Consider the following 25705-nt stretch of genomic DNA (forward strand, 5'->3'; position numbering starts at 1 on the left):
TGGGCTTCGAGGGATCTTTATTAAGTGATGCTTTAGTCTCAGTCTCTGCCAGGGACTGGGAGTCGGGGTGACCCCACTGCCCCCAGGTCGTCCCAGACTTGCTGTCTTAGAGGAAGGAGGCAAGAAGCCTGCTCTCCTCTGAGAACAGCCTGGGAAGCTAGGCTAGCGCTGGGGTGGGGGCGGCAGAGCCGAGCCCCGCCGCCCCCTCCCACGAGCTCCTGGCCAGCCCCAGGGCAAGGGGCCGAGGCGGCCCGGGCCAGAGCCTCCCCCACGCCTGCCCTGAGCGATTCATGATCTCGGCTCCCGCGTTCACCTCGCCACCGGCCACGAGCAAGCGAGCCCCATGCTCAGCCCCAGTAGGACAGCAGGCCCCCGACCAGGCAGCTCGACGGGCCCCTCCTCTCTGCGGCCCACCTCCACGCAGGCCTCTCCCAGACCGTCAGGGGGCTGGTGGCCTGGCACCGCACCCCCCCCTTCCTGGCATCGCACTCCGCCCCCTGCACAGATCACGACTGTGGGGCTGGTGGGCCCGGGACCCTCGCTGGCCCACGGGGCCAGCCTGCCGTCAAGAGGGGCCTGCTCCGTGCCCTGGAAGCTGGGCAGACGCGGAGCGAGGGCAGAAGTGGGGCGGCTGGGTGCGTGGCTCCCACAGCAGCAGGAGGGGGCGAGCCCTGGCCCTGCTCTTGGTGCCAGCAGCTCCAGGCCCTCTTCTGGAAGAGTCCCCATGGCTCCAGAACTGCCCCCGCCTGTGCAAAGGGAGGGGAGGATGGGGGGTCCTCCAGGAGGGGAAGGGTCTGCAGAGAACCACCCACACATCCGGTGTTACCCAATTCCTCCCCTGGCACCAGAGGATCCAACTCCTGACGCCAACCACCCTGCGTCTTGAGTGAGGAAGGGGGGCCCTTCTGCTGTCCCTTCCCCTCAGAGGTCCACAAACCACTCCAATGGAACGCAGACGCCCACGCCTGCCACCTGCCCCTGGTGACAGCAGGGGGCTGAGGCAGAAGGGCTGGCTGGGGGCCCACAGGCCTCTCCTGCGCCCAGCACTTCCCCCACTTTCCTGACGTCGTCTTGGCGACAGGGGGACCCGCCCTCCCAGCCGGCTCTGGGCCCTCCCTGTGGCTCCCGGGCCCTCCCTGCGGCCTGTGTGCAGCTGGGCTTCCTTCCTGCGTGCGTGCGTGAGTCTGCGTGTGGTGGGGTGACTACAGGTGGTGGTCCTGGCTGCCAGGGAGGGCAGGAGAGATCTGGATGCAGCCCCACTGCAGGGCCTGGGGGTCCGTCTCAACCAATCTCCTTCCACTGCTTGTAGAAGTCCAGAACATTCTTGATGTCCACACTGGCGTGTGCGGCGGCCTGCAGAGCTGCCTAACGGATGGGGGAAGCAAGAAAAGCAAGTGTGTGGAGTGTTCTGAGAAGAGAGTCCCTTTGCACCTCTTCCCCATTCACCCCTATCCCCCCACCTCACGGACCTACCTGCATAGGGCCTGAGAGCGCACCGGGGTTGTCCAGTGGAAGGCCTGTGACGATGGTCACCATGCCGCTCGGGTCCTCCTCACCTGCCCCCTGGGCCAGAGTCAACTGTTTGCAGCTGTCCAGGATCTTATAGAGAGTCCTGGTAGGAAGAGGAGGTGGGCCAAGCCCCAGCATGAGCGCAGCCCGGACGCCAGGATCCCCAGGGCCCAGGGGAAGCTGGGGACAGGGAGGGCAGCAGGAGAGCGAGCAGGAGAAACCAGGCGGCCAGGGCAGTGGTTCTGGAGAGTGTCCTCAGGGAGTGGGCAGAGGGACACTGAGCGGGGACACCAAGCCCCGGCATCTCAGAGCCACAGGGGCTCCGGGGCTAGAGCCCCTTCTCCCGCCCCGCAGGGGACAGGCGCAGGACGCCCTGGCGGGCTGAGCGTGACCAGGCTGGTCCCTCTAGCTGCTGCAGGACCATCTGGCCCAGGGAGAGGTCGGAGAGGAGCGAGGCGGACAGCCTAGCTGAGGTTCTAGGAGCACGGGGCTGGCATTTTACCAGGCGTCTGCATCCTGCCTCTTCAGCTTATGCCGCTCGAAGCTCTTTCCCACCTCTTTCTGGCAGCGAATATACCTGCGAGGGAGACAGCAGGGCGGGAGGGGGGGGTCAGAGGAGGCGGAGCGCCTCCCACAAAGCACCTCGCTGTGGCCCAGGGGAGGGGGCCCAGTCTCTCCCATCACAGCTCTGTTGGGAGCCATTTCAAAGGAGCTTCCTGGCCACTGAGCCCAGCTCGCTTTTCCTCCTCCTGATAACATCGATCCTTCGGTTCCTCCCAGGGGAGGAGCTGAGAAGGGAGAAACAGCAGATGCTTTTCAAGTCAGGGCTTCTGCAGACAAGGTCCAAACAAGCAGGCTTTGTGCGGCTTCCTGCCCGGGCAGAGGCGGCAGGGGAGCCGGGGAGCAAGGGCCAGTTTCTCCCTCTACTGCGCCCGCCGCCCGCTACTCTCCCAGCCCCGGAGCGCAGGAGGGCAGGCATGTGTGGGCCTGAGCACCAACACGCCGCCACCTGCCAGTCCCTGGCTAGCTGCAACGGGGAGGGCACCCTGGTACCCCTGATCACGCGGCCCAACCCTAAAACAGCAGAAACTCCTGCCAAGGAGCCCACAGCCCAGAGCTGGGGGGAAGGGAAGGTCCTGCCCCCATCTCCCTGCTGATGCTGACCTCGTGTCTGCCCCAGAGGCAAAGAGACAGCAGGTCGGTGTCCCCCGTGACCACCCTCCATCCACACCTGAGACCCTGACCTGTAATCTCATCTCTGCAAGTGTGTGTCTTACTGGTGGGGAGCCAGGGACAAACACTCTTGTCGGGGAGCCTGACCCGGGGCTCGAGAGAGGCCCAGCCAGGCCCACACTCACCTGTTTCCTTTCTTAAACTCTGCCTCCAAGTATCGGATCCCATCCCGGGCCCCTGGGTGTTCCTTCTTCAGCAAGTCCAGGCCATCGATCACTGGAGGACAAGGTGGGGGTGGGGAAGGATGCAACAGGTGAGCTCTCGCTGCTGTGGCCCAGGGCTCCGCAGGAAGCGGCTGAGCTCGCGGGGGTCCCCCAGCCCCCCGCTGCAGGAGAAGCAGGGCCCGGGGCTCCTACGCGGCTCCGAGCTCTTCCGAAGCACGGCCTTCTGCGAGCAGCAGAGCCGGCACTCGAGCAAGTGCGTTCGCTTAGATTTTCCTCTCATTTCTAACCATCTCGCGAGTCAGAATTTAACAGGGACGGTCACGCGCGTTCCACAGACGAAGTGACCGAGCTTTAGAAAGGTGGCAGGACCTGACCGAGGCCACGGTATGGAAACTGGGCCCCCATGAGCACTTCTCCATCGCAAGCCGAAGTCTCTTCTTAGCCACACCCTGCCCCACCTCCCAGCACGCCTACCTGTCCTTGGGATGATGACAATGAAGCGGCCGCTGGTGGCCAGCTGGCGGATGACCGGGAGGTGGTGGCAGAGGGCCTGGGTGTCGGGGACGAGGTAGGGAGACATTGCCGACTGGGCCTTGGGCTGCTGCAGGCTCCCTTCCAGCTGAGAGACCTCGAGCTGAGGACAGAGGGCAGAGTGTGGGGCTGCGTGGGCCCTGCAGCCTGGGCGGGGAGGATGGAACCCAAAGGGGCCCTCATGGGGCATCTCCTGCTGCAAAGGGGGCAGGGGGCTCCCTACACCAAGGCCTTGGAGGAAAGGGGGGCGGGAAGAAGGGAAGGAGAAGAGAAAGGAAAGACAGCAGAGAAGGCAGAAAGGGGCCATCAAGGCTCAGTGAGGAAATGGGCACGGAAAGGAATTCTGGGAGGCGATGCGGTTAAAGTGAAGGCCACCACAGAAGCGGGGAGACGGAACAGAGCTGGGGGGGGCACAGTGGAACGGGGGTAGGGGAGGCAGCGGAACCAAACGGGAGCTGTGCAACAGAGCAGGGGGCAGCGGCTGGAGGGGATGGTCTGCCGCTGGGGCCTGGCCAATGACCAGATCAAGAACAGGAGCAGCTGGGTCCCGACTGCCCACCTGAAGTCGCAGCTGGGCCATGTCTCTCATCAGCCTGTTCCGACGGGCTTCCTCCTGTGCCTATGAGGAGAAACACATGCTAAGCTTGGGACCAAGAGCTGGGGCCACAGTCCTTTCCCCAGCGATCAAGAGGTGTAACAGATTATCTGAGAAGAACTCCCAGGGTCTGAAACAGGAAGCCCTCATGTGAAGTCAGCTCTCTCGCTCGCGCCAAGAGAGGCTCGGGAGACAAACCACTCCTCTGGCGGAGAAGGACCCGGGACCCGCGCTGAAGCTCTCGCTGGCCCAGGCGCTCGGAGAGGAGCGCCTGGCTGCACGTCAGGCTTCCCGCTCTGCCCCTCTGCTCCGTGCGGTCCCCGCACACCCCACCTTCTATCACCATCCACTCGCCAACTTCTTCCAAATCCGCAGCTCCAGCCCACACAGCCCCCGCCCCCCGCTCCTCCAAACTTGCTGCTGCCCTTCTGGTGGTTCCCGGATGTGGGAAACCAGCCACCATGTGCACGAGGCAGCGGCGGCGAAGCGGGCTGTGACCGACCGTTCCCTCACGGCTCCCCGTCACCGCTTCCCCGTCCTGCCGACCGCACCGCCTAAAAATCGCTCACACCCTTCCGCTCCCCTCCACCGCGTGACCCCCTAAGCTGGTTCCTCCCACCTCCTCCTCCCTGGCCCGCGCCCCTACCCCCAGCCACCTTCCCCGCCGGCAACCAGACGCCATCTGCTGTGCACCGTGGCCCCGATTAAAAGTCCTCTGATGGGGCGCCTGGGTGGCTCAGTTGGTTAAGCGACTGCCTTCGGCTCAGGTCATGATCCTGGAGTCCCAGGATCGAGTCCCGCATCGGGCTCCCTGCTCGGCAGGGAGTCTGCTTCTCCCTCTGACCCTCCCCCCTCTCATGTGCTCTCTCTCTCTCATTCTGTCTCAAATAAATAAATAAAATCTTAAAAAAAAAAAAAAAGTCCTCTGATGGTTTCCTTCTGTCTTCTGGATGAAGCCCAAATTCCCTAACGTGGTGTAAAGATGAGATTAAGGGGGCGCCTGGGTGGCTCAGTCGTTAAGCGTCTGCCTTCGGCTCAGGTCATGGCCCCACATCAGGCTCCCTGCTCAGCGGGAAGCCTGCTTCTCCCTCTCCCACTCCCCCTGCTTGTGTTCCCTCTCTCGCTGCCAAATAAATAAAATCTTAAAAAAAAAAAATTAAGACGAGATTAAGGATGGGGACTTATCCTTAAATATCAGCTGGGAGGTGGCCACCGAAGGCTCTCTGATGGGCAAAGTGACATCCTCAGAGCGGTGCTTTACAACATTAAGCCTGAATGTATAATCACATTCTAACCACGAGAACACGTGGCCAAGACGTGTCTGGACAAAGCCAGGTTGAGTGACATCCTACAAAATAATTGACCAATACTCCTCTGAAGTGTCAAGGTCACGAAAGGAAAACTGAGGAACTGTCACAGCCCAGAGCAGACCCAGGAGGCACACAACCCAACATAATGGGAGAGCCTGGGAAAGAAAACAGACATTAGGGGTCCCTGGGTGGCTCAGTCATTAAGCATCTGCCTTCAGCTCAGGTCATGGTCCCTGGGTCCTGGGGTCGAGCCCCGCATCGCGCTCCCTGCTTGGCCTCTCCCTCTGCCCCTCCCCCTGCTCGTGCTCTCTTCCTCCTGCTCCCTCTCTAATAAATAAATAAAATCTTTAAAAAAACAAAAAAGAAAACAGACGTCAGTAGAAAATCTAGTGAAATCTGAAAAAAGTCTATGGTTAACAGTACTGCACCGTCCCGACGTCTTGGTTGTGCAAGATGCACCTACGTCCCTGCAGAGTCTGCATGACAGAGCGGCCCCTTGGAGAAACCCGGGTGCAGCAAGGAGAGGAGGAGGCACCCGAGCAGGCACCGCCGGTGGACTGGCGAGGACGGGGAGCGCTGTCTGTAGGAATCAAGCCCAGGGAGCAGCCTTTCAGGCTAGAATTGGAATTGTGATGCCCCTCTGCTGGGGGGGGGGGGGAGCGGGCATCCATCTGGATCCAGGAAGGGCAGAGCTGCACCACCCTCGGGCTCTGGCATCCCCGGGCCAGCGGCTCAGAGATGTGGGCCTCTGCCGTCCTCAGGGAACACCTGAGGAACCACAGGAAAGATGGGTCCCTAACCCGGGCAGATGCTGGCGTCCCAAAGCAGGAGCAGCGGCCCCTGGCACCCAGTGGGCCCGCAGAGAAGCCGCGCCCCATGGCAGCTTAGAAGAGCCAGTCTGCCCAATCCCAGAGCCCTGGCTCTGCCACGGACAGTCTGTCTTCCGTGGTTCTGTGCGCCCTGGGCGAGTGCAGGAGAGGGTAAGAGCACCTCGCAGAGCTGCGCCCAAGGTCGAATGAGCTGTCCCGGGCCAACTCGGCTTGGCACGCAGAAAGCTCTCAATACGTGATGGCAGATGTCAATATGGGGATGGCCACGATTGCTGCTAAGGGATGAAGGGTGGACATGTGCCACTCAGCAGTGCAGGGGGCAGTCCCAGCAGACGATGTGACCTCAGGGTCCAGCACCACCCGCGAGGGGCTTTCAGGTGCTCCCTGTCCCTGAGGAAGAGTCTTGGAGCTTTAAGCTAAAGGAAATGCCTGCAAAAGCTACCACTTTTTAAAGCTGTGTAATTTCCCCATGATTACCTTTGTAATTATGCGTTTTCCTCTACAGAACAGCAACAAAAGCATTAACACAAAAGGTGTTTTTTTTGAACAAAACGAGCTTGCTTTTAAGATTGCAAAGAAGGGAGTTTCTGGTGAGCCTTTGCTCCTTCCCAGCCACGTGCAACATCCGCAGGAAGGGGGTGCTCAGAGAGGCCGGGAGGCCTGCAGCTTGGGACGAAGAAGAACCATGGACGTTTGCAGAGACACGTGGGCTGTGTCAGTGCCAGACGCCCCCCCCCCCCCGAATGTACTGCCATCCAGCTGGGAGGAGAGCGCGCTCAGAGCGGGGCAGGCCCCGGCGCAGAGCCTGGACTTTGCTCCCTGAGCGTCAGCCCCACAAAGAGACTATTTTGTTTGCTGCTGTGACCCCGGTACCCACAGAGCAGACAGGCCCGGCACAGAGCAGACGCTCGGTCAGTGTGGGGACCAGATTCTGAATGGAGAGGAGGTAACCCTGGCCACCTATTTTCTGGGGCTCCTGGAGGAAAGGATCCTGCCTGGCATCTGATACCCGGATCCTGCCACTCCCCCCGCCCCCAGTCTGCAGCCCCCAGAGAGGAAGGGCCAGGAGCACCGGCTGAGCACGCACGGTGCCCGAGACACACGCTCCTCCTAGCGTCACAACTACCCTATGACACAGGCTTAGCAAGGAGCTCGGACTCGGGGGGGGGGGGGGGACAGAGACGGCCCTTAAGCCCAGGCAGTCGGGACACAGGCCTGGTGCCACGCTGCCTCTACTCAAAGCACCGCTCCCTCCCTGTCTGCTGGCCCACCCACAGCCCCCATCACTGCGCTCTTCCATCAGGGGCCCCCAGTCCATCAGGGGCCTCTTAGGCTTGCTTTCTCAGCGTGCCCGGCGGGAGCGGGGCACACAGGGAGGGCAGGCAGGACAACTCACCATGCGGAACTGCGCCTGGGCCTGTTGCAGCACGCCCTCCTGCTCCGACTGGGCGATGCTCACGAAAATGCCGGCCTCCGTGCTGAACTGCAGGATGCTGCCTTGCAGGCGGGCCACGAAGTGGCCAAAGCTGCGGATGCAGCAAATGCGCACGACCGACTGTGAGGGGATGCGGGAGCCGGTCAGGCGGGGGCTCCTTGGAAAGGCCAGTGGTCTGGAGGGTGGGAGAGGGGAGCCCCGAGACCCAGAGCCTCGAGATGCCAGGAAAGGAGACTCCAGGCAGGACTAGTGAACCAGGACTCAGGTGGAGACAGAATAGGCAGTGCACCAGGCTGAGAATGGGAGGACCTGGGCGCTCACGCCACCTCCCTCCTTGGGGTCTTGCGTGGAAAAACGAGGGAACTGAGCCACTTTTTTGGTTGGCAAAACAATTCTTCCCCATCAAACAAAAATCTCTAGAACCCTAAAATATGAAACAGACTAGAGCCAAGGTGCTCTGGCTGGAGAGGAGCAAGCAAGAAGCCCATGCGAGTGCCGGCGAGGGCGCCGGGAGCCTGTCTGCTCTGCTTCCCCTGCCGTCCCCAGGCGGCCCACTCCGGAAGGCAGACGCAAGGGTGACCGGCCTGGGCGGGCAGCATTCCCCCTTCCAGCTCTCGACGGCCTCCTATCCAGCTCACAGGACACTGTACCCAGAGTGGAGAAGAGCATGAGAACAGCTCCTAAGCCCTAATGGCCCCCCCCATTCCACCCTCTGCAAAAGGTGGACATGGTGGAGGGAAGCCCACGAGCAGACACCCCATAAAGGAGCAGCCCGCGGGAAGGGGAGCAAGCTCCGCGGCTCACGAAGGAGGCACGGCCAGCCCAGCCCTGAGGACACCCTGCCTGTCTGGACAGGAGGGCCACCTGCTTCGCTGTGGGGCTGGACTAACAACAGAGCTGGTGGCGTCAGAAACGCCATGCTCACCTCCTCTAAGGTGCTAAGCAGGGACCGATCCGTGTCAAAGTTAAAGCGTCGATGGGCAGCCCGGAGGGGAGGCAGATTACGAAGGGCTGTGTCCTCTGGGAGCAGCAGGCTGGAGGGCAGGTCAGGCAGTTCACAACCTTCGAGAAGGTCTTGGACCTCGGGACACAGGGCCAGGCCTGGAGAGAAGACGCGTGAGACCACCTGCCCTGTGGGAGCCCCCAGAGGAACACAGCCCTTCCCCTGGGAGAACAGGGAGATGAGCACACAGAGCCATCCCACATGGCTCGCGGAGACCAGAGCTGGTGGGGTTGGGGGAGCAGGGCAGGCATGGGGAGCAATGGGCTCCGATGCAAAAGGCTCCCCGACACCAGGGTGGACCCGAGGCAGGCTCTGGAGGGGGACGTACACACCTCTCAGGTGAGGCCAGAGGTGGGAACCAGAGGACAGGTGCAGCTGCAGGTGGCAGGAGGAGGTGAGCTCTGGAGGCCCAGGAGGACTCTCAGCAACCGGGGCTGGCTCTCAGGCTCGCCTCTCTCCGCTCCTGCCTGCCCCATGGCCTTCCCCGGGGAGCACACTCCCTGGCCAACCAGGCCACCTGCCCACAGTGAGGCAGTGTTGGGGGAAACCGGAGACGCAGACACCACAATGGCTGCTGTGTGTCAGGGTGGCGGGTGAGTCCCATTAACCTCCTTCTCCCCAGGCTGGGTTACCAGGGAGGGGGCTGGGCTTCGTGGGGCCACGAGGGAAAGGGGAAGGGCGGCGGTGCTGGGCACCCACTCACCAGACTCCTGGAGCTCACCAGCAGCTGGCAACAGGTTCAGCAACACAGACAGGCGATTCCACAGACTTTGAGAGCTCTGTGGAGAGGGGAGGCCTTCAGCGGAGTGGGGGGCGAGAAAAGCAGGACGCCTGGGGGGTCCAGGGGCTATGGCCATAGGCCTAGAGCGATCTGATAGAAAAATTAACTAAAGAGGCCAAGGGGGGACTCCTGGGAGACCTGGAAAACAGGGAGCTAATCCCATGAGGAATGAAGGGGGAACCACGGGCCTGGCTGAACTTCATCACCAGCAGCAAGGTCATGGGGAGAAGGTGTGAGGCCACAGAAAGGACACTCTGGATTCTGGGAGTGGGAAAAGCTAGAGGGCTGGAGGCGGCTTCTCCCCGTCATTCAGCCCTCTGTGTGCCCATCCTGGGACACCTGTGTGGGAATGTGACCCCACATCCCCATCTTTAGCACACCTGATGACTAAGGGTGGTGAGTAACTCGCTGCCAGCACACTTAAGCACGCACCCAAGGGTGTGCCTGGCCCTAACCCCAACTTTCATCTGGGGAGGACAGCGACCTACAGGGGAGGAGTCTTCCACGGCACAGCAGATGTGTTCCTGGGATAAAGCAACACGGGAAAAAACCGCCGGGCCCTCAAGGATCAAGGCAGACTGAACCTGGGGAGAAGGCGCCTGCGCCCCCCACCTCCACAGCGCCAGCCTGACACCATGCCCTCCACCCACTGCTCCCCTGCCCCAACGCCTCCACCCTGTCTGGTGGTCCTGCCACCGCTGGGTCCCGTCTCCCTGGCACCACTCGGTGCCCCCTCCTCCCTCTGGACTCCAGGACCAGGCTCAAGGCCGGCCCTCACACACACGCCTTCATCGACCCCAGTCCTGACGACAGGCGGTACGGCCGGTGCGAGAGGCATGAAGCAGACTAAGCGCTTTCCCCATCCACGGACTTTGGGCCTCAGCCCGGGCCACAGGCTCCTGGAGGGCAGAGATCATGTCTAATCCTTTTCCTTGTTAAAAGCCTAAGGCCCACGCAAAGCAGATGCCTGCCGTCACTTCTGTGGTGATGGAAGCAGCTGAGGGGCCTCCAGGCTGTGCTTCCCCCCGACGCCCGGAGTGCCGCACCTGCGCACACACGACGATGAGGTCAGGGTTGGCCCGCAACCAGTCCAGGAAGACCTTCACGGCGGGAAGCAAGCCTTCGGCCGCCAAAACTTGTAGCTTCTCCTGGACGCTGCGCTCATTCCGACAGGAGTGCCCGCTGGACTCACTGCCCTCCGACTCGGAGCCCTCCTCAGAGGCTGGGGTGGGGGACAGAGAGCCAGGATGAACAGCAGGCACGTGGCATCGGGCTTCAGCTCCAGGCCGGGGGCACGCTCGCCCTGCCTGCCCTCTGGAGCAGTTCTAATGTGAAAGATGGGGAACTCGCTACGCACTCCTGCTTAATCCTTCTACGCCCACTAACCTGATGCTTTTAAGCCAAGAGACTGCTGCCTCCACCCTTCTTGAGACGCCTGGGTGGCTCAGTCGGTTAAGCGTCTGCCTTCGACTCAGGTCATGATCTCAGGGGCCTGGGATCGAGCCCTGCATCTGGCTCCCTGCTCAGTGGGGAGCCTGCTTTTCCATCTCCCTCTGCCTGCCGCTCCCCCTGCTTGTGCTCTGACAGATAAATAAAATCTTAAAAACAAAAACAAAAAATGTTTCTTTCTGGGGCCCCTAGGTGGCTCAGTCGGTTAAATGTTGGACTCTTGATCTCAGCTCAGGTCTTGATCTCAGGGTCATGAGTTCAAGCCCTGTGCTGCGCTCCACACCAGGTGTGGAGCCTACTGAAAAAGAATAAATAAAACAAAATACAGGGGCGCCTGGGTGGCCCAGTCGTTAAGCATCTGCCTTCGGCTCAGGTCATGATCCCGGGGTCCTGGGATCGAGCCCTGCATTGGGCTCCTCACTCTGCAGGAGGCCTGCTTCTCCCTCTCCCCCTGCTTGTGTTCCCTCTCTAGCTGTGTCTCTCTCTGTCAAATAAAATCTTTAAAAAAAATAAAATACTAAAACTAATGATGTAATGTATGGGGATTAACATAAGAATAAATAAATAAATAAATAAATAAAAATAAAATAACACAAAAAACAAAAACAAAATACACTTCTTTCTGTCTCAAGCTAAATTGGGAGGGTGGTCTACAGCTATTCTCTCAACCAGCGTTTATAAAAGGTCTACTCTCTGCTAGAAAGCAGGGCAGACAATCAGAAGGGAGCTGTCAGGGAGGGAGAAAAGGCATACAGAATTAAAAGAAACACCCCCAAGGTGCCTGGGTGGCTCACTCGGTTAAGTGTCTGACTCCTGGTTTCAGCTCAGGTCACAATCTCAGGGTCTGTGAGATCGAGCCCCGTGTCAGGCTCTGCGCTCAGCACGGAGTCAGCTTGGGATTCTCTCTCCCCCTTCCCCTCCCTCTCCGCTTCTCCCCCCTCACGCAGACACATGCTAATAAATAATCTGAATTAAAAAAAAAATGGGGCGCCTGGGTGGCTCAGTCGTTAGGTGTCTGCCTTCGGCTCAGGTCATGGTCCCAGGGTCCTGGGACCGAGCCCTGCATCGGGCTCCCTGCTCTGCGGGAGTCTGCTTCTCCCTCTCCCACTCCCCCTGCTTGTGTTCCTTCTCTCGCTGTGTCTCTCTCTGTCAAATAAATAAATAAAATCTTGAAAAAAAAAAGAAAAAAAAAAGGACGACCCCCACCTCCTACCTCTTTAACCTGGCAGGTCAGAGCACGGAGCAGACCGCTCCAGCTCTGCATCCTGGCTTCCTAGCTGCTTCTATCCCTGAAGCGTTCCCTGCGTCCCACCCATGTACAGGCACGGCGTGAGGAACTGAGAATCCAAGGACAGAGCAAACACACACTGTCCTGCCCCCACGAGGCTCATGGTCTCGCTGGAGAGACAGACAAGCCAACCGACAAGTACGCCTGAGTGGGAGAGGCCTAGAGGCTGTGGCGGGGCAGAGGCTACAGGAGCCCACGGGGAGGAAATCTCCCCTGGCCTCAGAAGAAGCCTAGACCCAGTGATTTCTAAGGGAACGCCAGAGGGCAAGTAAGAATGAGCCAAGCAACAGGCCAGGGGCAAGGGGCAGCATTTAGAAGAGGGATGAGAACTCTTCCCCCAAAAGAGTGCTGAGAAAGTTCAACAAGACAACAGCCGACAACAGTCCAGCCCGGCGCCTGAGAAAGCAGGCACTGGGCGCCTCCTGTGTGGGGAAGAGCCTCGGGAGAGAGGTCCCCTGGTGGGCCGAGGGCCGGTGGCAGTGGTCGTGTGGGGAGGCAAGCCCCACACTCACGGGGCAGAACGCCAGCAGCAGTGGGGATTCTCAGGACAACACTCCTGGCCCGGACCAGAGGAAGCAGGGAAGGCAGCGAGGCGGGGCGGGGAGGCTCCTGCAGAGACAGGCAAGCCGCCTCTTCGGGGCGATGGCGGCAAGTGCGGACCAGAGCAGCCCGAAGAGCTACCTGGCTCCGAGGGCTTGTCCGCATCTCCGTTGACACAGGGTGTGCGGCTGGCCACGATGTGAGGTTCGCTGGGGGGCTGGAGGAGCAGGTTGCTGAAGGTGGGGGCCAGTCGGAAGCAGCGCTTGGTCTGGAACATCTGGGTGGACATGGCTTGCAGGTTGCTGGCAATGCTATCTTCACCGGGGCCCAGGGGGCCATTGAGAGACTCGGGAGCCTCTGACCTGGGCCGAGCAGGCTCCAGGGCTGGGGACCGTGTCCCCTCCTCATCCTCCATGTCTTCCAGGTCTGACCGGGACTCCTGGCTGTTCATTTCTGAGTCTGTCTCAGCATCAAAGGCCGTTCCCCCACCTTCGAGACTCTTGTCGGACCCACTGTCCGAGCCCTCGCTGGCCCTGGCCGAGTCGTGGCTGGAGTCTGAGTCGAAGCCTTCGCTCAGGTCACTGTCCTCTCCAGCTCTGGGTGGGTGGCGGCGACGGCGGAGGCAGGAGAGACGGGAGAACTTCCGGCTCTTTCTGACCTCACCTGAGGGAGGTGCTGCAGGAGGTGCTGCGGGAGGGGGCTCAGGGCCTGGCGCCTCCTCCTTCTCCAAGGGCTCATCTGTGCAGAGAGGACAGTCAGGCGGGGCCTCGGGACAAACTGGAGCCCGGAAGTTGGAAGGTGCTCTTCAACACCTCCTCCCGAGCCACACCCACGCCCCCTCCCTCCGTCATCCGCCCCAGGCTGACCCAGCCGGTCGCATCGCCCCAGCCTGCACCTGTGCCTTCGCTCTGGAACGTCGGCACGGGGTTCTCGCCCTCCTCCAGCTCAGCCTGCAGCCGTATATTGACGTGGTTGACCAGGTGGGAGAAGAGGGCCAGGGTGAAGGCAATGGCCGCGCTGTATTGCTTGGAGCCTAAAGCCAGGACAGCCAGGCATCAGGGGCCCAGGGCTGTGAGGAGGAGGTGCCGTTCACTCCAGCCCCATCTCACCTGTTCTCCACCCTTCCAAGGATCCAACTACTTCTCAAAGCTTCTTCTAAGGAGAAAAGCCTTCTCAGGTCTCTGCGTGATTATCCCGTCGTCTAGAACGTACCAGCCCACTCCGTGTGCCCAGGTAAGCATATCCTCTAGCCCCACGCCATTCTCCCTGGCTCTGATGCCTTCACGCGGGCTCCTCCTCGCAGCCCAGCACCACACACCGGCCCTGCCGCCCCCTCCCTCCCGACTCGGCTCCACGTGGCCCGCTGCAGAAAGGTCTGCACAACTGCCCGAGCGCCCCCGCAGCGAAGTCTGAATTCTGTCTGGGTCATCAGCTAAGTATCCTGCCTCTCCTGTCTGCGGGCTGTGGCCAAGAGTGTGTCTGGGAGGGGGGTGGAGATAGGCTGTGGCCTCTGTTCCTTCCCCAGCAGATCCTTCAGGGTAGGGTTCCCCGGCCCTCACACCCACAGCCAAATGCTCCTGGAAGTTGGGCAGCAAGGCCCCCAGCAGCCCCAGGGGAGAAGGCGGGGCACAGGGAGTTACCTGCTCTCTTCAAGCTGTGCACGCCCATGAGACAGATGATGACCATCTGAAAGATGAGGAGGTCCGGGAGGAAAGCGTAGCCGCCCTCATAGTCCTCCTCGCCCTCGCTGGCCAGGCTGAGGCTGGGGGACGGGGGCAGGTAGAAGAGGCAGAGGTTGAAGTCCTCCAGGACTGACTGGCAGAGTGACGTCAGCTCTGAGTCCACCGGGCTGCAGAAGGGCAGGAGCGACAGGGAGGTCCGTGACTCAGTCGGGGGCAGGCACGAGGAGCCGTGGGCACAGGGACGGCCACAGAGAGAGCCGCCCTGGTGGGGCTCACGGGACACAGGCCAAGGGCCTGCCCTCTTGTGCTCACCTGCTCCTGGGCTGCAGGAGGCTTTGCAGGTACATGAAGTTCACTAGCAACCTCTTGATATCTTTACATCTGGAAGAGGAACCCAAGGGAAATGGCAAATGGCTCCAGAGCCCCTCCAGTCCCACCACACCAGCCGCAGAGACCCCTCCGGCCCACAGGCCCTACGCACCGCTTCTTGCTGGGAGACAGTTTCCGAGCCTCGCACTTCTTCAACTGGTGGTACATTTTGGCTGCCTTGTCATACAGCCGCTTGAGATTCCCATAGGCCCCCTCAAAGGACACTTCCGACTGGATGCTGAAGGAGATACAGATGAACGCTGTGGAGTCTCGGCAGGGGACGGTGCTCTACGGGAGCTTGAGGGAACAATGCTTCTAGCCAACGCACGCTGCCCCCAGCCTCGCCTTCCACGTACAGACTCAGGGTGAAGGCCATCTTTCCGGATAAAATACACAGACACAACTTCCAGATAAACATACTGAACATAATGCCTTCGCTTCCTCCGTAAGTGGAATGATTGCTTCTACTCTGTTACTGTGACTTAAGTAAGTTACCATCCCCGAAATACACCAGCCTCCGTCTTTTGTGAACCACAGAGTACTTAACAGGTGCCATCTAAGAAGCCGGCCGCAAACAAGGGAGCGTACACACAATTTCAGGGCTCACGACACTGGTTTGGATGCGCGTGTGCGCGCCATGTGCCAGGCCCCGTACCCTGATACCGTCCACACGTGCGCACGAGGACGTGGAGCCCGGAAGAGCAGGAACGTTGTGCAGGCCCCACGGCGAACACAAGCTAGAGCAGAGTGTCCAAGCCCAGCCTGCCTCACTGCAGTATCTAGGACACCAACAGTGCACTGGGCTGTTTTTAATGTCTTTTCGGGGGAAACAATCTTTTCATTGTAAGAAGCAACGGATAGAAAAGAAGAAATGTATGTTAATGGTGAATAAAAGCCATGAATTCCCTGACACTCCTGCCATTCAGGGGGTTCTGTGTCTACTCCCCTCAAATCGGGGGGCCCAGGGGGAAGGACCAGGCAATGCAGCTGCTCTGACCAGCAGAACACCGGGCAGGTGACTCTGCCAGTTTCCAGGCCCAGGCCATAAGAGACTGGCAGATTCCAAATCTCTTGGATCATTATCCACTGTGTGAAGCCTTGAGCTACCACATAAGAAATCCATCTCTCCCAAGGAAGAGAGACCACACGGAGTGGGAGGGGGTCCAGATGAGCCTCGATCCAGATAGATCAGCCCTCCAGGGCCGCTGAATACCAATGACTGATCCTAGACAAGGCCACCGAGGGGAAAAGAACTGCCAGACTGAGCCCCACCCAAATACCTAACCCATGAACATGAGACGTGAATGCTTTAACATAGGAGGGCAGGACCTCAGCAGGCACCTCCCAAACCTGGATGTGCTGGGCTGTCTTTGGAAGTGACTCACCCTAAATCATGGTCATGGGTGTGATGAGGGACCAAGGGGGCATTCCCCGGAAGGCACGAGAGAATTGGGGAAGAGGCAACGGAAACCTACAAACCTGGTAACTGTATTTAAGAATTAAAACAGTGGCCTCTGGGGCCAGTCTATACCGATCCAGGAAAGGAGACGGGCACCCCAAGAGCAGATACTGTGTTGATTCAAGGGAAAAGGTTTCCCAGACCAGGTGAGCCGAGGACCAGGGCACAGGGAATTACAAGGCATAATCTTTACACTTCGGTACGTGGCCAGTACAGGTACGAAGACCAACTTACTTTACTCCCTTTGCCTTGAAGTCCAGTTCACAGCAGTGTCTTCTGCAAATGTCTGGCTTCTCATGGAGCCGTTGGCCCCTACGAGGCTGCCGCTGGGGCCCAGGCAGTTTATTTCTGACTATAATGTCATCAAGGGCACCAGCCGACCTATCAGGCACGTGCGCACTTGGCTCTGCCGACTCGGGGGCCTAAACCCACTCAGCCTCAGCTGTCCTGAACCCGAGGTTTCTTATTCTGAGGGAGCATCAGCACCGGGGAAACAGTGGGCCACGCTGCTGCTCAGCTGGTCCTCCCACACTGTCACCACAGTCACTCTGAGACACTGAAGCTCGACAGTTCTGCACTTGTCAACCACTACCCTGATAACGTTTTATTCCCCACGTCTTTTTTTTTTTTTAGGATTTTGTTTGTTTATTTGACAGAGAGACACAGCGAGAAAGGGAACACAAGCAGGGGGAGTGGGAGAGAGAGAAGCAGGCTTCCCGCCAAGCAGGGAGCCCAATGTGGGGCTCAATCCCAGGACCCCGGGATCATGACCTGAGCCGAAGGCAGACGCTTGACGACTGAGCCCCCCAGGTGCCCCCCCGATCCCATGTACTTCCTCCTTCCAGACAGCAATCCTGAACTTACAGGAGACGGTGGGCAGCTATGTTGGCTGCCTGAGAGCCAACAAATCCAGGGGGTTCTGTGACAAGCAGCCCTACCTCCACCAAGGGATAGGAAAGGAGGGGGCGTGAAGCAGCAGCAGGTGGTCTGGCCGGGGGGATGGGGGAGGCAGGCACTCACCAGCGCAGGTAACAGTACATGGCCTCCACGCTGTAGTACTTGCCGCCTGCAAGCGTGCCCAGCTGGTTGAAGGGCATTCCTGAAGGAAGACAGAAGTCACGCGGTCCGGGGCCACAACACGCACCCACCACCACGACCCAGCACTGCTGAGCACCGGGTACTCGTGGGGAGGAGGACCGGGTCTGCAGCGGACACCGGCGTCCCTGGGGAAGAGCAGCTGATCCTATCTCCCCAGGGGACTGACTACAGACTCCCTGCCGACCTGGCCTGCCAGGGGGTTCAGCACCGAGGGGCGCCGTTCCGTCAGCAGCGGCTGTGGCCCCTCTAAGGCTGATGGAATGCCATGGAGCCCTCTCCTCTATCCCAGCTCGGTTTCTCACCCCTGAACTCTCCTACTACGAGCTAATCCCCGCCTCTCCCTGTAACGGAGCCTTCTCCCTTCTCCCACTGTGCAGGCCATGGGGACAGCTAAAGTAGAAGTTCCTCTTTCTACAGAGACCTCAGGGACAGGGGAGCCTTCTTCTCTTCCTTCCCCTCTGCCTTCCTCCTTCTTAGATCAGGACTCTGCATTTCTCTTGAGAGTGTGTTCCGAGGGGGAGAATGCCCAACCAAGGTGAAGTCTGATGCGGCCTGCCTGCCCTCTTAACGTTGTCTTCCTGTTGGAAAATGCTGCCTGGTAGGGAGGCCCGAGTGGGGGGTGCCACTTACCAATCTGGGGAGCTACTGACAAGGCTTGGTAGTAAAATCTCTCAGCTAGCAGCTCGGTGTCTACACCAGCTAATTCATTCTGATATCGCGCTGCAGGAGACAGAAGGAAGGAAACGTGATGATGCTGTGTTTCAGAAAAACCTCCCCTCATTTGGGAGTCCGCTGTGGAGCTGTAGTAAGAGCCTGGGAGGAAGATGCCTGAGCCAGGAGGCAGGCGGCTTGGGCCTCTGGCACAATCTTAACTCTGCATGACTACGGGCAAATTGTTCAACTCTCTCTTCCTTGCTGATAGCTTCAAAATGTAGAGAATGTTTAGTGTTTGTAAAAAGACTCCTGCTTATCTCCTCCCGATGAAGGGGACCTGCAGCAGACGGAACTGCTTGGGAAGATCCCTGGTACTGGGTTCTAGAATATAGCTGCTTGATTCTGGAGTGAAGACATTACTGAGGACACCTGGTCAGTCTACATGAAGCAGCTGGCGCTCTCTGTGCACAGGGCCCATGAGGGGACCAGGAGTGGGCGGGGCAGGGAGGGAAAGAGCCTCAGGTGACAAAAGGCAATGCATCCAACAGCCTAATGAGAAACCTTTAGCTACCAGGACTAGAGGCCCAGGGGCCAGCAGGCAAGAGAGTACTCCTCCATTCCGAGAACATTTGCCGGGCAGGAAGTCCTCCATGAGGCCTAACTTCAATTCCTCTAGGAGTCCATGAAGAAAGAAAAAAGCAAACCCCAAAGAAGGAGAAGAGTATCCAATTAAGGTCTTCCTAACCCACTACTGAAACCGAGTAATCACCCAGACTTTCTCAAAGTTCATTTTCCCTCTTCCATAGTCACTGGTCCTTTCTGGCTCACGGAGGGGCAGTGAGAAGGGCACATCGTTTGATGGGGGGGGTCCTCCTCCTGCTCCCCCATCACATACAAGGTGGTACCAACAACAGAAGCAGCTTTCCGCCTGTCCTGGAGCCCAACCCAAAAAGGAAAGGTTCAGATTCTTACACAAGTCCCCCAGGTACATGAGACATCGGTGACACGCCATCTGTGCCCAGTCCATCTCCTTTCCCGAAGCCGACACTGGCTTCCTGCATCCTGGGAAAGACAGACAGAGACCATCAGGAGCCCGTTCCCCAGCCCCCTACCTAACGGGAAACACCTTTCCCAGGTGGAGAAAGGAGATCAAGAATCCACGGCTCGCCCTAAAACAGTGTCGGGGCGGGGGGCAGAGAAGACACGCATCCAGGACCCAGGTAGAGAGACAGAGGCTCACAGATAGGGGTCATTCACAGGAGAGGAAGTAACTGGAGGAGATGAGCGAGGGTCCCTGGGCCAGGACAGTTCCCTGGGGGAAGGCGACGTGAAAGGTCATCATAGGCGGACTTCTACAAAGGAAGAAGAGGTGAAGCTCAAGTGTCAGGACAGTCTTGGCTGCCTTGGGTAGAAGCTCCCCACATAAGAGTGAAAGGTTTGAGTAGAGACGGGAAACCTGTGCATGAGGCCAAGGTAGGTGCTCCAGGCTTCTGCCTGGGGAGGAGGTGCACGGAGAAGGCTACCTACTGGAGGGTCTGCCCATGAGGGAGACAGCTGAGCTTGCCATGCCTGAGGACCGGTGTGGCCAGAGCCCGATATGCTGGGCTCTCCGCTCCCCCTCCACCCAAGCAGCTTTGCAGCCTCAGTTCAGAGAGTTTGAGCTCTTTGGGAGGCAGTTTTCCCATGTGCCAGGTACTGCTCTAAGTGTCGCTCAGTGTCAATTTAACGGATCCTCACAGCAACCTCACGAGGAGGTCACTCTCACTGCTCCCAGGCGGTAGTCAAGGAGACTGTCACACAGCGGGTAAGTGGGAGAGCCAGGACTCGAAGGGCACACTGGCTCCAGAGCCCATCCCCCCTTGTCCACCTCACCGTCAGCCACGCTGCCGGCTGCATGACTCCCACCCTGAAAAGCGGACCGAACAGCGTAGTCAGCTGAACGTGAAAACATCAACGAGGAGGAAAACAGAGTTTGGGGAACTGATTCTCTGAAGTGAGACAATATTTGTTGTCCTTCACTTTGGGGGGCTCTGGACCTCTCCGGCCATCTGGTATAGTCTGTGAGGGCGGTCTTAGGTTACACTGTTGTTTTTAAATCATGTTTTGTAAACGCACCAAATGCAGTGCTACGCTTCTGACCGGAGACTGCCCTATGGTGGCAGTCACAAGCTCGGGCCCCGGGAGTCCAGCAAGGGCGGGGGCAGAGGCGGGGCAGGGAAGGAGCGTGAGGGGCCAGAGGTCAGACAAGGAGGGAAGGTCAGCCAGAGCCACGGACACCTCAGACAGCCGCACAGAGACCGGCGCTCTCCTGCGGGAATGTCCGTAATCCCCAAACGTTTCTAAAACTGTCAATACTTGCAAAAAAACCGGGAAACAATCTCTGAAGTTAAAAGAAACCGTGCTGGGGGCACCCGGCCAGCTCAGTCGGGGGGGTGGGAGGCTCCTGATCTTGGGGTCGTGAGCTGAAGCCCCACGCTGGGTGTAGAGATTACGTAAATAAATAAACAAACAAATAAAAACTTAAAAAAGAAACAGTGCCAACCAAATTCAACTGCAAGAAGAAAACAAATGCTATTAGTACTATCCTCCAGTGCCAGACCTGCTCTAGATCATTCCATCCCTCCTTCCGACTCAGTCTACAGTCCCAACCAACAGAAACCTCTCTCTTTCCTTCAGATCTTCACCCTACCTCATGTGCTTGTATGGATAAACCCGAAGTCCATGGACTATATGAAGGTCTTGCTAGAATCCTCTCTGCCTGACTAGGTCACAAGCTACAGTACCCAGAAGAATAAGAAGGCCAGATGTGGAGGCATATATCCTTGCTCCTCAAGCCCACCTTTCAGCATTCACTGACCTATGAGGGGGTCGGTGACATGGGTCCAGTCAATGCAGCACTGAAGTTCCAGCTGGTAGTGGGACTGGATATAGAGAAGCAGATGCTGGTAGAAGCCAATCCCAGCGACCAGGTGCGTCCTGTAGGCACATTCCAAGGTGCTCCGGCTGTGGATGTGCTGGACGTTGGGAAAGTGAAGGGGCTGGCTAAGCAGTAAGCTCAGAGGACTGTTCTTCCTCCCTAACCCAGTTCCTCTCATGAGGAAATGAACTTAGATTCTTGGCTCTGAAACTTCATCCACTCTCCTTTCACTCACGAGTTATCCCCACACCCTTAGATCCACTTCTCTGAACTTCCCATCTGGGATGAGGCTCCTCCTCCCCCAATCCTAATTACATCTGACCCCCTCCCTTTCTGCCATCTTTTCCTTGGCTCCTCTACCTCCAACCATGTCCTGGCCCACCTTCCTAATTGTCTCTTCCTTTCTTAGCTTCCCTCTTTAGACAACGTTTCTTTTCAAAATCTAGGACCTCCCCTTACCTTTTTGTTAGTCTTGATAAGCTGAATAACTTCGTAGTATACCTTTCTCCATAGCAGCTCCTCAGCCTTCCTCCCATAGTCCACTGGGTGCAGGAACATAAGCTTGACGCAGAGCTCGCGCAGCCTGAGGGTACAGAGGAGCACAAGAGACTGACCATCCTTGGGGCAAGGAAGCATTTGCCAATACCCCGACCAACAAATCCCTGTGCCTCCCAAGGGACATCCAGGGTCAGTCTGCATGACCCGGGACAAAGAGCTGTCCTGGAAAGCAGTGGGAGCCCCAAAGGATAGAGGCAGGAGCAGTAAGAACTTTAATAATCTTCTTTTTCCCCTGCACACTTCTCTCCTTTTTTCCTGCCTTTTAACCCCATCTTTCTTTCCTGTCATTTTGTAGCATGGCCAGCTCCCCCAACTCCAACGCCATCCGTATGGCACCAGTCTGTTAGATGCAGAAGCTGCAGAAAGACTGAGGGGTCCCCATTTCCTCTCTTAGGAGGGCCAGAGTTCACAACCCATTATTGTACCATGAGGTCAGGAGATAAGAGAGAACATGCGCCTACATGCGACAGCGTTTCAGGGGGAGAAGGGCAGAGAAACCGTAAGGATCTGTGGTTTAGAGTCTCCAGCTTACTTGTTCCTCAGGCTAATGTTCTCTGGTTTGAACACTTCTTGATAAGCGGTTTTGTTGCAAAGGATGAGGTCAAGTCGATGCACAGCCTCCACCACAGCCCTGGAGGGAAATACAGGCAAACAGCCCCTGAGCCATGCATATATCCAGGCAGGCTGGGGGGACGGGGGGGGGGGGGGGGGGCGGCACTGATCCTAGGGGAGAAGCTGCAGAATTAGGGGCAGGGAAATGGGAAGGCTGCAGGCTGGGCTGCACCCAACAAGATGAACAGTCTCCCCGCCCCCCTGACAGAACAGCCCCCTACCCCGGGGGACATTTCTGACTATCACTACTTGTGGCGGGGATTCGAGGTGGGGGGGGGAATTGCTACTGGCATTCAGTGGGTGCGGCCAGATACCCCACAATACACAGGACAGTCCACCACATTAACTATCCTACCCCAAATGTCCAAGGTGTCAAGGTAGAGAAACCCTGTGATATGAGAAGCTAGACTCTCTTAATGGAAAGAGTCTATGCTGTGATGCCAACAGAAAATCCAGGCTCTGACTGCTGGCTGTGTCTAAGACTGTAACTTTGGGCAAATTATCGGAGCTCTCCAAGCCTCAGCTGCCCTGTCCATAAAAATGGGGACAGGAACAGCAGCTGCCTCAGAGGACTGTGAGGATGAACTGAAAGAACTTACGGGTGGCCTTGGCATACGGCAGCCATTCAACAAATAATGGTGACATGAATTAATTACTGTGCACGGGCTTATTGTCTCTGACACAAAGGAAAGGCATTCCTAGCATAAAATTCTATTTCTGAATTAGTGGGGTATGGAAAAATGGGGGGAGGGCTGAGCTGTGTACTGCACAGTCACAAGGTCTTCTGGGTTCTTTGTTTGATATTAAAGGCTCTGGGTCCTGGGCAAAATATCTAACTTCCTTATGTCCCAGTTCTCCCATCTACAAAATGAGAGTAATATTATCACCCACGGTGTGAGGATTAAATTAGCTTATACACAAAGCACTCATAATAGTGCCTCGTACATGCGGAGCATTCAATAAGCATTAGCCTCCATCTCTCTTGTCATAAGGCTAAGGAGGAGACTCCAGACACCACGAGAAAAGGCCAAGGAAACTCCACAAGGGATGGCTAAGAAGTGCCAGAGGTATGTGTCACCTCTAGAAAGGTAAAACCCAGAGGAAGACAGATAGCAGCTGTCAAAACAGGTAAACTCAGACACAGCTCCAGGCACAAAAGCAACAAAGAAAGGGGGCATTAGTGATTCCCAATTCAAGATTGTTTCAGAATACTGAGACATGGGCTCCTGGGCTGGGGCAAGTGGGCCCCTGGGCTGGGGCAAGTGGGCCCCGGCAGGCGAGCTCCCTGTGGTGGCTCAGGTGGGACGCCAGCAAAAGCTGCCCTGCCCAGGGAAAAGTGACCACCAGCACGCAGGTGAGTGGGTGGGAGGGTAATCCAGGCCTTCCCACAGGCAATCTTTAGAGCTCAGCATTTCTCCAAATGCCTTCTGGGCTGCCCAGAGAAGGGAGCCAAGCCCTTTCAGCCAGCCTGGCCCTCGATGCCAGCGCCATCAGACAGCCATCAGTGACTTTACTCTAGGCCTGCTTAGTGCCCCAGGGCAGGGCTTCTGAACTTCCGTGCCATGGACAGATCTCAGGAGTGTGTACACATGTCTTTATGGACTGCTCCACAGCTCTTAGTTCTCAATCCAAGAAAGCTTAATAACCATTACTCTAGGAAGTTCTAATTGCAAATCTTTTTTTTTTTTTTTAAGTAATCTCTGTACCCAACGTGGGGCTCAAACGCATGACCCTGAGATCAAGAGTTGCATGCTCTCCTGAGCCAGCCAAGCGCCCCGAAATATGTTTTTTAAAAATAGTTAATCGGCCTAATTAATTAATTGGTGTTTGTGACCCGCCCAGCATCCCTTCTACTGCTGTCTTTTCTTCTGAGAGGCTTAAAACATTTCAGAATCTCATTTCTATAAACAGACTGTGGGAATTTCCCAAAGTTACTGAAGCTTTGAGTGACAGTTTCGTAGTCTAACAGCACATTTATGTTGGGCAGAGAAATCAGACCTTCCTTCCCCAGTTCCTTCCAATAGCCACCACTGCGCTCATAAAGAACAAAAACAGGGGCGCCTGGGTGGCTCCATCGTTAGGCGTCTGCCTTTGGCTCGGGTCATGATCCCAGGGTCCTGGGATTGAGCCCCGCATCGGGCTCCCTGCTCCGCGGGGAACCTGCTTCTCCCTCTCCCTCTGCCCCTGCTTGTGTTCCCTCTCTCGCTGTCTCTGTCAAATGAGTAAAATCTTAAAAAAAAAAAAAATACAGAGACCTGCTGCCTCACATTTCCACCCTGCTCAAAGCCAAGAACTCACAGTCGCAGGCAGAGGTGCCCACATGCACACACGTAAGCCACATGTGCTCACACATCACCTGCAGTCAGCCAGTCCTGTGAGGGTGGTGGGTGGGGGAAGAACTAGGCCTGCGAACGATCAGAAGGATGACCAGGGCCATTACCAAAAGCTGGAGACAAGGAGGGAATCCTGCAGGCAGGGCCCACGCTCTGCAGGCCGCGCTGACATTCAGCAGCATGACACGGCACACGTGCCAACCAGAGCCAGCTGCTCACCCGCCCGAGCCGGCTAGGGGCAGCCCACAGCGGGCGCCCAGGGGCTGCTGGATGGGATCACTCTTCTATTTCTGGAGCAGCCTGTACTCCCCTCTGCCTCCGACTTACAAAGGCCGAGAAGGCAGGATGCCGATTCCAGGGAGGAAAAGACCACATGCTCTTGACTCCTTCACTGCCAAGACGGGGCCCACCGCTCCAAGGGCCCTGCTCAACAGACCGGAGCTAAACGACAAATCCAAACCCTGCGCCCCACTGGAAAGCAGCAACCTCGAGTTGGCCTCACGCTTCACCCCATTCTGCCCCGGTTCTAGAAACCACGTCCCAGCTGCCCCCCATAAAACAATCCTCGACCCTGTGTGGGGAGAGGCACAGCGGCCTCAGCAGAGGCACGGGGGATGCAGACAGGACCTGCGGAGGGCGAGTGGCGCTGCGGCGACCAGCAGCCAGGAATGGAAGCTGCTGGCGAGAGACCGAGTCACGAGGCTGGGAGGGAGCGGGGCTCGGGGCGGGGGCCCCGGTGCCCTGAACGGGCTCCGTGACCTGGGCACACTGCGCACTCACAGCCCTTCGTGGCCCTTCCAGACCAACACAACGCGTCTCCAGCCCCTCTCCATTCAAACTCCGCACACCCGGAGCCACAGGGGCTTTCGAGTGTATCCAAGCCAAGCCTGTCCTCTCCAGGACGAGGACAGCGGGGCCCAAGGTCGCACGGAGCGCCTGCGGGGTTCGGGGCGCCGCTCCCTTCCGGCTTCTCCCCGCCGGCGACCCCACCCTCACCCCGCGGCCCGCCCAGCTCGGGGCCGCGCCCGGCGCCCGGCCAGGGCCTCCTCCACGCGCGCCCCTCGGCCGCCCCCGCCCTCGGCCCGCGCCCCGCGCCCCGGCCCCGCCCCCGCGGCGCCCACTTCCCCCGGCGGCCGCACGCACGCCCCGGCCCCTCACCGGTAAAGCCGCTTGGTGTGGAGGACCTTCGCCTCGGGCTCGCTGCTCTCCCCGGGGGGGGGGCCTTGGCTCATGGTGCCCGGTCCGGGGCGGCTCCCGGTCACAGGCCCCCGCCGCCCGCCGCCGCCGCCGCCGCCGCCGCCGCCGCCGCGTCCGGCCGGAGCCGCCGCCGCCGCCGCCGCCGGCCCTGCTCGGCC

General features: G+C 58.6%; 1 protein-coding gene across 5 annotated transcripts; it reads right to left on the reverse strand.

Annotated features, from left to right (window-relative positions):
• On the reverse strand, positions 1-25642 carry SMG5 (SMG5 nonsense mediated mRNA decay factor). Of its 5 annotated transcripts, none has more exons than XM_045876618.3 (22): positions 25509-25642; positions 21938-22036; positions 21307-21430; positions 20788-20944; positions 18903-18992; positions 17907-17996; positions 17199-17277; positions 14832-14957; positions 14663-14731; positions 14309-14517; positions 13564-13701; positions 12810-13406; positions 10438-10613; positions 9314-9389; positions 8533-8708; positions 7569-7727; positions 3997-4056; positions 3381-3540; positions 2868-2958; positions 2012-2086; positions 1474-1612; positions 1-1365 (listed from the first exon to the last, which is right to left on the reverse strand). In XM_045876618.3, exons 1-22 carry the CDS (start codon positions 25580-25582, stop codon positions 1282-1284), a joined length of 3048 nt encoding a protein of 1015 aa, XP_045732574.2. In that variant the 5' UTR covers positions 25583-25642; the 3' UTR covers positions 1-1281. The 5 variants fall into 5 exon arrangements, with proteins under 5 accessions (XP_045732574.2, XP_064449788.1, XP_045732575.2 ...); XM_064593718.1 differs by lacking the exon at positions 25509-25642 and adding an exon at positions 24978-24996; XM_045876619.3 differs by lacking the exon at positions 25509-25642 and adding an exon at positions 24678-24882.
• Between the last annotated feature and the right edge of the window lie 63 nt (positions 25643-25705).

Source organism: Mirounga angustirostris, unplaced genomic scaffold (genome assembly GCF_029215605.1).
Source record: "Mirounga angustirostris isolate CCGP_5_RB_7025 unplaced genomic scaffold, mMirAng1.0.hap1 SCAF_6, whole genome shotgun sequence".
In the NCBI taxonomy this organism is placed as follows: Eukaryota; Metazoa; Chordata; class Mammalia; order Carnivora; family Phocidae; genus Mirounga; species Mirounga angustirostris.